Below are 11,068 nucleotides of genomic sequence, written 5' to 3' on the forward strand. Positions count from 1 at the left end.
TGGCCTATTTGGAACGATGTTGGAAATGGATGCCCCACCCAGATATTACGTCTGTGTCCCTTTTATGCCCATATATGGAGTCACTGATGACATCACCCAGTGTATAAATACAGGATGTGGTTGCTATTCCGCACAAAGCAGACAAACAAAAAGCCATCTTAGGAGACGCTCGGTACATCTGTTGACTGTTGCTGTCTTTGATATTTCCCGGATGAACTCGTTTCTCTCGAGGCTAAACGAGCTGGGGGCGTGCATCCTGTACACGCTGGCCCTCGTGACGTTGGCCTGCGTCCTCACGACGGCGTTCAAAGACAGGCGCGCCCCGGTGGGTCCAGTGGATGTCCGCTTGTCCCGCGTCATGGTGAGGGACCTCGGGGCCTCCGCCGGAACAACCTACGAATACCCCGACGACCTGGCGTTTGTCATGTTCAACCTCTCGGCCGACTTCCGGCCCATCTTCGACTGGAACGTCAAGCAGGTGTACGTCTACGTGTGCGCCGAGTATGCCACAGCGAGCAACGCAGTGAACCAGGTGGTCCTGTGGGATAAGGTGGTGCTCCGAGGAGACGAGGAGGGCGCCCAGCTCCGCCTGAGGGACGTGGTCTCCAAGTACTACTTCCTGGACGACGGGAAGGGCCTGAGGGCCAACGGCAACGTGACGCTGACCCTTTCCTGGAACGTGGTCCCGCTCGTCGGATCGCTCCCCCTGGTGGCCGGAGGCGGCCACGTCGCTGTGCCGTTCCCCGACACGTACGAGACCTCCAAGGTTTATTAGGTGATTTGGTCACTGGTTGTCTCAACCATGGTCTCCAGACCCGTGTCCAGATGGACACACCCTTACTCGTCTGTAACTCTGAGGTGTGCAAAAATGGCAAAGTGGTCCTGCCCACAGATCGCAGCCAATCACAGCTCGTTTATTGCAGATGCTCAGTAACATTACATGAGAGAGGGAGGAGGGGTGGTTTCTCTCCACCTGGTTTTTGTTGATTGATTGAATAATTTCTTGAACACCTAGACCGGTGCTCTACAGCCGGGCACCGGTATTAATGTAAAAACAGCAACAGATTTGCAATTGCAATTGCAATCAATTCATATACATCATACATGACATGAAGAATTCACAACAAAATTCAATATCATCAATAACAACGTGGGGCGACTGTGGCTCAGGAGGTAGAGCAGGTCGTCCAATGATCCATGGGTCGGCGGTTCGAATCCCGGCTCCTCCTGTCTACATGTCGAAGTGTCCTTGGGCAAGACACTGAACTCCAAATTGCTCCCGATGTGCTGGTTGGTACCTTGCATGGCTTCCGCCGCAATCAGTGTATGAATGTGTGTGTGAATGGGTGAATGTAATGTGCTATATAAATGCACCATTTAACAACAACAAAAACAATTCAGGAAAAAAGAATTATGTACAGAGTGGGGGAAAAGGAAGGGGAGGAGTACTTACAGTGATCTGCACTTTTTGAGGGCAGAGAATTCCATACCTGGGTGGTTAAAATAATGTTTTATTCTGAAAAAAAGATTCACTAACTTATGCACTGCGGCTTTAAACCTGCCTTAAATGATTTAGCCTTGGGTGATGCGTACAAGCTGTGTCTATATATGACAATGACCTTTTGGACTCTTGCTGCACACAGGCCATTTGCTGTCGGCGGAGGAAGAGGCATCTGCGTATAGTTTTGGGTTGTCACACTCCTCTGCTGACGAGATTAAAAAAAACGGCCTCTGGATTTCATCATGTTGGCCATGCACTGTTCGAGTCACGGCGGCGGCGATGCCTTGTTCTTCGCCCGCCTTGTCACCACCAAGGCTCAGGAGAGGGTATTAGACCTTGTGTTCTGCCACCGTCAGCACCGGCCGGTGGCACCATCAGACTTACATAACCTAAGACGACGACGGGTGTTCTGTGTCGAGGAAAGAGAGAGGCTCAGCGGAGAGACTGCAACAGGAACTGACTAGCAATACAATATCCATCCATGTTCAACTCACCAATGACTCTCTCTCTTTCTCTCCAACACATGAAGATGCATGCTTCCAACTTTACAGTATTTTATACTGTATTTAGGCTACAGTACGATACGAAGGACCAATGCATCTCTCGCTCTTTCTCTCTCTCCAACACATGAAGATGCATGGGTCCTTCCAACTGTCTTTTTACAGTACTTTATACTGTATGTACAGTACTTACGGTGTACACACACACACACACACACACACACACACACACACACACGCACACACAGACACACACACAAACACACACACACAATCACGCTAAATATATCCTTAGCCTATGAATATGAATGCCTTTTAATGTGCTAAAAACGGGTGAAAAGCCTGGTTACACAATTCTTCCCAAGGCTGTTTTTCTTCAAACTGGGAGTTATATAAGACTGTAGCCTATAATAATGACTTTCAAATGAATCGGATGCATTTTATAATATACACACACACACTCACATACCAAACTTTGGGTTCTTTCTATTTGACTTTTAGTTTTAGTTTAAGTGCTTGGAACAATAGTCTAAGGAGTTGTCCTCGGCGATGCTGATGGCATGCGCTAGCTTCACTTGCTGTAGCTCTATTATTTGTCCTCCCACCTGGATGAAAGGAATACATGCAGGCCTACAGTAAATAGGTTACATGGAATGGAATGCTTTCGTTCTGGGAGTAACATTCCCCCAAGGCCTTGTTTTCTTCATTCTCTTTCAACAGCTCGATGTTCATTGAAGGAATGTTGCACGACTTCAAATGGAAGCCTTAACTGGCTTCCATTTGCCACATTCCTTCCTTTTTTCTTCTGTTAACTCGTGTGTTTGAAGAGCTTTGATCACACGGCCACTGAAGTGGTGTGCATTGGATGTGTCCTTGTGCGAGATCACAGAACGTTAACCCACATGTATGCTTTGTTGTTATTGTACGATGGTGTCGCTCATCCAAACTTAATAGCTGACAAGCTCACAAGTTCACAACGTTTCGCAAAAGTGACACGTTGTGAGCTTGCAGATCTGCTATTTATCTTTGCTACAGACGATTTGAGCTTATGGGCTATTTTTTGCTTAAGTTCTCACCAGAAAATTGATGCTGGGGGTTAAAGTAGCTAAAAAAATATTCAGTCAGTGGGTTTGGTAAGAGAGAGACACATATGTTAACAAGAAATGAATCACAATCAGCAGTGAAATTTCCACCGTATAGCTCAGCATTTCAGACACCACATGCAGAAGCATTCTGTGGCACATCTTGTATATCTTCCCTGGCAAGGTGCGGCTAATATTACAAAGGTGTAGATGTGCAATTAAGATGCATCCACGGGGACAAATCAATACATTCTGGGCAGGCCACTGTCTCTGTAACAATGAAACCTTGTATGGAGGTAAAAAAAAAGAAGAAAAAAAGAACTAGGCTTTGAGCACAGCGTGCTATGAAAAAAGTAGAAATGAAATGATAGACATGATGAATGAAATGCCCTTCCTGTGAGAAGAATGAATGTTCATCTACAAGTATTTTGTTAATTTGTTTGAAATAGGAATGTGTGTATACAGATACATTAAATTCACCAAATATCTTTGCACAACCAATATACAAAATATCTTAGCAAATACTTTCCTATTCACATACACAAAGTACAAAGAATAGTCAGTCCTTCAACAACACACAACAGCCTTTGTTTTGATGAGTAGTGTCGTGGAAATCTATATATAAACATGTAGAATACTCCAAGTTACAGCCCTGTGCTGGTTTATGACGTCACTGTCCCCACATGGTCATGCCTTGTGGCTATATGTTGGGGGTTGTCTGTGGGAGAAGATGAGGGCTATAAAGGCTGTCGGTTGTTGAGACTCTGGGAGTCAGACTGGGTTTTCCATACATGATACAGGTTTGTGTAGTCTGTCTCCTGCTCGAGTAAATCTCTATATTCTATAACTCAGAATTCTTGTGTTGCCTCATTATTCATTATTGTGATTTGTCTTTTGAGCACATGTCCGCAGATTCCATTACAATTTGGAGGTCCCACCGAGATGTGCTGTGCTTGGCGGGTCGGCCTGGTGGGGTAAAGTTCTGTGTCTTTCGGCTGGGCCGACATCGCGCAAGTGAGTATATGGATGCGATATGGTTTTGTTTATTTGTACGAATAGTTGACCTTGTGTGGTAGTGTGTAATGTTCTGTCTATGAGATAGCAGCGCACCCCAGAGCGCTAACGCTCTGGACCACAGCTACACAAACACATACACATGAAAACAAAACATACCTTTATGCACCTGCATTCAGACATACTATATATATATACTATATATCACACATGAAAGGAGCAAATCGCACACAAAGTGCGCACACTATACAGTACACAGTGCTGCACCCACACCTGACATTTACAATCACACAGGCACATGTGGTTATATACACACACAGCCATACATACACACACATATACTGTACAGTATACACACATTCAGTATATATGTATGCACATTTACAGCACACACTCGTCACTCTCTGTCTCGATCTCTCTCTCTGATCTCTCTCTCTCTCTGTCTCATCGATAATAGTAAGAATTTCTGTTCCCTCCGCTCTAATCGATCTGCTATCTCCGGCAGCAGAAATTGTATTGAGTCGTGTCCATTAAACACAGCGACACATCAGGAATGGCACTTACGAAAGGCTGGGGGGGGGGGGATGTGCCATCTGTGGGCTTCATCCAGCGCAGCGCCCATTCTGTGACACCACAAGGACACTGGGTGGGAGGATTGGTATACACAGGTATGACACAGAGGACGCTTGAATCAATAGTGAGGACAGAGGACGAGTTAGTCGCTCGCTCCTGGAACATCATGGAAAATACCTCTGCTGCTTCCTCCTGTTTATCAGCAGGAACCGTTGAACCTCTGACACAAGGAGAAAAACTTAAAGCATTGTTGAATCATGTTTCCAATGCGTTTCTATCATGCATCACCTCGAGCAGTCACTGGCCATTGTTGTCACAGCAGCATCTGTTTGTAAAACCACTTAAACTTAAATGAATAGCTTACTGTACTTCCTTTTTTTCCTTTTATGCTGTGTTCACACTGGCAGATACACAAGATACAAAGACACAAAAGATAAGTAGCTTTCTTTGAAGCTGAAGTTGAAACCAGCTCATCTTTTTAGTATAGCTCTGTGGCTGTTGAAGCTTTGTAGCAGCTACAAACGTTGGATGTATCTCAGGTTGTAGCATAGCTTGTGAATAAGCTAAGAGACTTTTTGTGGTAAAAGCGCTTTCTTTCATTTCCTAACAATTAAGTTCACAACACGTCCCGTTGTGAGCATGTGGATCTGCAATTGTTTGCCAAAATGTACGCCCATTATGACATGCCCATTCATGTGCTTAAATGCCTAATAGTTTTTTGTCTCCACCAGGCCGAAGGCATGTGGGGAGAGTATGTTTTGCACTCCGTCCGTCCGCGTGTCCGTCCGTCCGTCCGTCCGTGTGTCCGTGTGTCCGTGAACAGCTAATCTCGGCCACCGTTAACCCGGTCAATGCCATATTTTGCACACACACTCCCTGGATGCCAACCATGAACCTCTGCCCCAAACTTTCCAGAACGGCCTGTTATAGCGCCACCAGGAGGCCGCTTTGTGCAAAACAAGTTTTTGCACAGTACACCTACAGATTTTGTCCAAACATCACGCAAATTGGTACACAGTCTCTCTAGAGCCATTCAACCAAACGGGTCTTTCAGATTTATCAGACTCCATCCTGATTGGTTAAGATTGGCTTCCAAAGTTCACAGGAGTGCTCAGTTTCAAACAAAATGCTGCAAATCATGAACACATCGCGTGATTTCCCTGAAATTGTGCACCCACATTCCCACTAGGCCGAGGACGAAATGCCACATGAACAATTTCAACTCAGCCTCAAGGTGGCGCTATAACTGGCCGAAAAGTGTTTTTACCTCTAACTGCACGGATCTGTGGATAACCTGGTGGAGACCTGTGCCCGGAAGGGCACTTTTTCTAGTTTTTTCTGTAATGGAAAATAGTCTGCATTTCTAAAGCTCCTTTTATCCAAAGTGCTTCATACAGGTGTATGTGCATTTACATGCTCTCACATTGACAGTAGAGGCATGTGTAAGGCAGGAATTCTCAACCTGGGGGTCGCAACCCCTCAGGGGGTCACCAAAGTAAGACATGTTCAAAGCATTTCTGGGGGTCCCCAGAATTTCTTTAAATAATAATATGCAATGTGGCCCTCTTGAGTGAATGTGGAAATATAGTGGCCCTCTCCATCATCAAAGTGTCCCACCCCTGATGTAAGGCACCAACATGCTCATTGGGAGCAGCTATAGGGTTCAGTTTCTTGCTCAAGCCGGAGCCGGAGATGGAACCAGGGATCCTGCAGGGGACCGCTCTACCTCCTGAGCCAAAACTGCCATCCTTCTGTTTTCATTTTGTAGTTTTTCCTTTTGCATTAGTAAACAAAACATGTTCAGCACTGAAAAAAAGTGTCACCTACCACAAAATGAACTCAAAATCATACAGTAAAAGGTTTGGACAGAACAGGAGGTAACCGAAGTAATTTGCTGACAAAAACTTTTGTTATAAGTTGGATCCTCTGCATTTTTAGAGGGACTGGACAAACAAAGAGAAACAAAGAAAACTATAATATTTACAGCCTACTCTACAATAAACAGCATCCAAAATCAGTTGCAGATACAAAACAAACATACTGAATGCTTCCTGCATGCATTCAGTATGTTTGACAGCGACTCAGAGAAAGGTGCATGGAGACAGCTTAAGTTGGACGGATTCTATGCGTCAACAACGGTCCTAGGAAGAAATATGCCTTTCCAGTCACGTTCCAAATACCAGTCTGATGTTCCACCTCATTTAAATACAATCCGGGGGAGGTGTGTGTGTGTGTGTGTGTGTGTGTGTGTGTGTGTGTCAGTGTGTGTGTGTGTGTGTGTGTGTGTGTGTGTGTGTGTGTGTGTGTGTGTGTGTGTGTGTGTGTGTGTGTGTGTGTGTGTGTGTGTGTGTGTGTGTGTGTGTGTGTGTGTGTGTGTGTGTGTGCGTGCGTGCGTGTGTGTGTGTGTGTGAGTGTGTGTGTGTGTGTGTGTGTGTGTGTTTGTAGATGTGGATAAGGGGGGGGGGGCTGGCAACAGATGGTGAGCCCATCTCCCGTTCTGTGCAAAGCCTGATATACACTCTGACGAAAATACCAGATCTATAAGCTCACAACGCGTTGTGAATGAGACACATTAGTAGCTCATATCTGGTATTGTCAGCACGGCACCGTCCTGTGGCAAAGCATAAATCGGCCTTTTTAAACACACAAATCCCAGCCCGTCTCTGTTTCTCCCAGAGCCAAATCCACCGCCTTCCTGGCGTTTTGCGTGCCACACCTTAATTGCAAATCCAGGGACCCTGGCCGGGTCTTGGCAACCGCCAAATGAACCCCTGACGCCCCCCGCCGTGGGAAATTATTTATGTATATCACGCTGCTGCCCGTCCCACAAATAAATAAAACATGCGGCTCACAGCCCGTGCCAGTGTGCTCCTGGAGCTTTGGAAGAAAAGCGTTTATCCTCCTTTTAAGCATTTGGCTGGGAGAAGGGGAAGAAGGAGGCGCCTGTTCTCAGGCCCCAGAGGTGAACCTAATGTCAACAACAACAAAGATGAATATGAAAATCCACACCTTCCAGAACACACACAGTATATGCTTTACAGTTTACACCACTGTTTCCCTAGCCTGGCCATCCTGTGCTTTCTAGGCTAGAGGGACGGGTGGCCCAACCTGTGTGCTTTCTGCTCTAGAGGGGCGGGTGGCCCAACCTGTGCATGTGCTTTCTGCTCTAGAGGGGCGGGTGGCCCAACCTGTGTGCTTTCTGCTCTAGAGGGGCGGGTGGCCCAACCTGTGTGCTTTCTGCTCTAGAGGGGCGGGTGGCCCAACCTGTGTGCTTTCTGCTCTAGAGGGGCGGGTGGCCCAACCTGTGTGCTTCCTGCTCTAGAGGGGCGGGTGGCCCAACCTGTGTGCTTCCTGCTCTAGAGGGGCGGGTGGCCCAACCTGTGTGCTTCCTGCTCTAGAGGGGCGGGTGGCCCAACCTGTGTGCTTTCTGCTCTAGAGGGGCGGGTGGCCCAACCTGTGTGCTTTCTGCTCTAGAGGGGCGGGTGGCCCAACCTGTGTACGTTCTGCTCTAGAGGGGCGGGTGGCCCAACCTGTGTGCTTTCTGCTCTAGAGGGGCGGGTGGCCCAACCTGTGTACGTTCTGCTCTAGAGGGGCGGGTGGCCCAACCTGTGTGCTTTCTGCTCTAGAGGGGCGGGTGGCCCAACCTGTGTGCTTTCTGCTCTAGAGGGCGGGTGGCCCAACCTGTGTACGTTCTGCTCTAGAGGGGCGGGTGGCCCAACCTGTGTGCTTTCTGCTCTAGAGGGCGGGTGGCCCAACCTGTGTACGTTCTGCTCTAGAGGGGCGGGTGGCCCAACCTGTGTGCTTTCTGCTCTAGAGGGGCGGGTGGCCCAACCTGTGTACGTTCTGCTCTAGAGGGGCGGGTGGCCCAACCTGTGTGCTTTCTGCTCTAGAGGGGCGGGTGGCCCAACCTGTGTGCTTTCTGCTCTAGAGGGGCGGGTGGCCCAACCTGTGTGCTTTCTGCTCTAGAGGGGCGGGTGGCCCAACCTGTGTGCTTTCTGCTCTAGAGGGGCGGGTGGCCCAACCTGTGTGCTTCCTGCTCTAGAGGGGCGGGTGGCCCAACCTGTGTGCTTTCTGCTCTAGAGGGGCGGGTGGCGGTGGAAAACAGGCGGTGGAACCTATTGGTTCACCGATCTGAGCACCCGCCCCAACGCGGAGCAATGCGGCATGTGGTGAGTTTGTAGATCTGCTTTGTTCACTAGTCTGGGTCCCGGGAAAATGTTGAATTGTCTAATTACTTACTTATTATTACTACTTTATGCAATACTTGTAAGTGGTTCACAAGCAGCTGATGGGGTTTTTTGGAGCTGTAAGACGGAGGTTATTATTATGAGAACAATGTGAGTCCTGACTTCATGGTCTAGAAAGTCATTCACTGCCCAGTGTGAGGCCAGAGGACAGCAATTTCTCTTCAGTCGTATGTGTATTATAGAGCAGCAGGTGCAGGTCAACAGCAGGAGCAAATGACTCACTGTCGACTTGGAAAGATGGTGGGAAAAGTACTCAAATGTTTTTACTCCAGTAAAAGTACCCAATACTGCAGTGTCTCTACAAGTAAACGTCCGCAATTCAAAATGTACTTGAGCAAAAGTACAAAGATACTGGTATCAAATAGTACCAAAAGTATAAAGAAAGTAGAGCAAGTGACTCCTTCTCTGTTATGAACTCATGATATGCCCAGAATAGGACCACTATAGGGTTCATGTGGCTGTGGTGTTTCAAAGATAGTGACAGTTTTCTAATTTAATTAATGAACACAATATCTGGGGTATTTGGAATATCTTGTAGTGAATTGACATGTGTGTCATTGTGATCAAACCAGTCTAGTTTTACAGTGCTGTGTTTATACATTATATACATCCTGTACTCCTCTGATCTGGTCTGAGACCAGGTCCACCACGGTCATGTCTAGCGATGTACAGTTCTTTATAGTGGCTGCAACCATTACATTTTAAGATGTGTTTCTTTGTCATGTGGTACTGGATGTAGGATGCAGTGTGGACGGACGGACGGACGGACGGACGGACGGACAGACGGACGGACAGACAGACGCAGGGGATGCCTTGCAGGCTGTAACAGAATGCATAAATAAATACAGCCATGCTCAAACAATGGGACGTAAGAGTTACAGAAGAGAAGGAAATAAACAGAAGCAGACAAAAGCCGTCGTCACAAAAGCAAGCTATGAAACAATGGTTCCCTGATGAACAGAGGCACAGTATAGGCTAGCAACCGACAATTCCCCTGTTTGGCAGACCTAGACAAGAGAGATGGAGAAGGGAGAGGGAAGGAGACAGGAGAAAAGGGGTCACAGAAAGGATGAGACGCCTGAAACTGTGGAAAGAGAGAATGAAGCTTGATTTACTTCGACTTTCTCCTGCACCGATTGACGAAGACAGCTGATATGCAGACACAATTATGTTGTTTGGTGTATAGAGATTGTCTAATCTGTAAGTATGACAGAGCATATTAATGAAGCATCAGAGACAGACAGGCAGGCAGGCAGGCAGGCAGGCAGGCAGGCAGGCAGGCAGGCAGACAGACAGACAGACAGACAGACAGACAGACAGACAGACAGACAGACAGACAGACAGACAGACAGACAGACAGACAGACAGACAGACAGACAGACAGACAGACAGACAGAGGCTTAGAGGCAAGAGAACAGATGTACAGAGAGACAGAGACAAAGAGACAGAGGTTTGGAGACCGGGGTAGAGAAAGAGAGCCATAGACATGAGAGAGAGAGAAACACTGAAAGATGACAGTATATGCCAACATCTCCCCCAGTGACAAGCAACAGTACCTCATTAAACCTGTCTTCTGGGTGTCACAGGCAGATGCTCTGCTTTCCTATGATAATGGCCAACCTGCTAAGCAGCGAGCGTCACGCTCCTTTGAACGTCTATTGACCTCAAAGGTGTCACCCTGCCTTTCGCCACTGTGTTCACTTCAGCCACTGAATTTAGCAGGGGGGGCTAGTTGAGCTTTAAGTTTTCACTTGGGCCACAATGTGTAAAAAGATCCTTTGTAAGAAAAGAAGCTGGCCCTTGTGCCAGTACGGTCTTTTATAAACGAGAGTCCCTTCACAGTGTGTGGCCATCAGACTAGCCGGGCTCAGATTCATGTTGGCCAATTACATTATGAGACCTTTGAAACTGAGCACCCCTGGTCCGTGCAAATTGGCATTAACGGTATAAAAGTGGCATCCGTTAATACACACATAGTGGCCATTCTGCGTCTATAGACTAGTGGACCAACCGCTGTTGGAGCCTCAAAGCACAGTCACCAAAGCGAGGCGCGCAACAGGAGGAAATGGCACTGGGAGAAAGAGAGAGAGCAGGATAGAAGGAGAAAAAGAGAAAGCTGGGGCCAGACGAACGCAGATGGGAAAGTCATGC

The 11,068-nt window shown here is 47.4% G+C and overlaps 1 protein-coding gene across 1 annotated transcript; it reads left to right on the plus strand.

Annotated features, from left to right (window-relative positions):
• Window positions 1-211: 211 nt before the first annotated feature.
• On the plus strand, window positions 212-775 carry LOC310871154 (signal peptidase complex subunit 3-like; the record flags this gene model as incomplete). Its single annotated transcript, XM_083782643.1, has 1 exon — window positions 212-775. The coding sequence occupies one exon, from the start codon at window positions 212-214 to the stop codon at window positions 773-775; it is 564 nt and encodes a 187-aa protein (XP_083638769.1).
• Window positions 776-11,068: the final 10,293 nt, after the last annotated feature.

The sequence above is a fragment of the Protomyctophum parallelum genome (assembly GCF_964188405.1).
Source record: "Protomyctophum parallelum genome assembly, chromosome: 14".
NCBI lineage: Eukaryota > Metazoa > Chordata > Actinopteri > Myctophiformes > Myctophidae > Protomyctophum > Protomyctophum parallelum.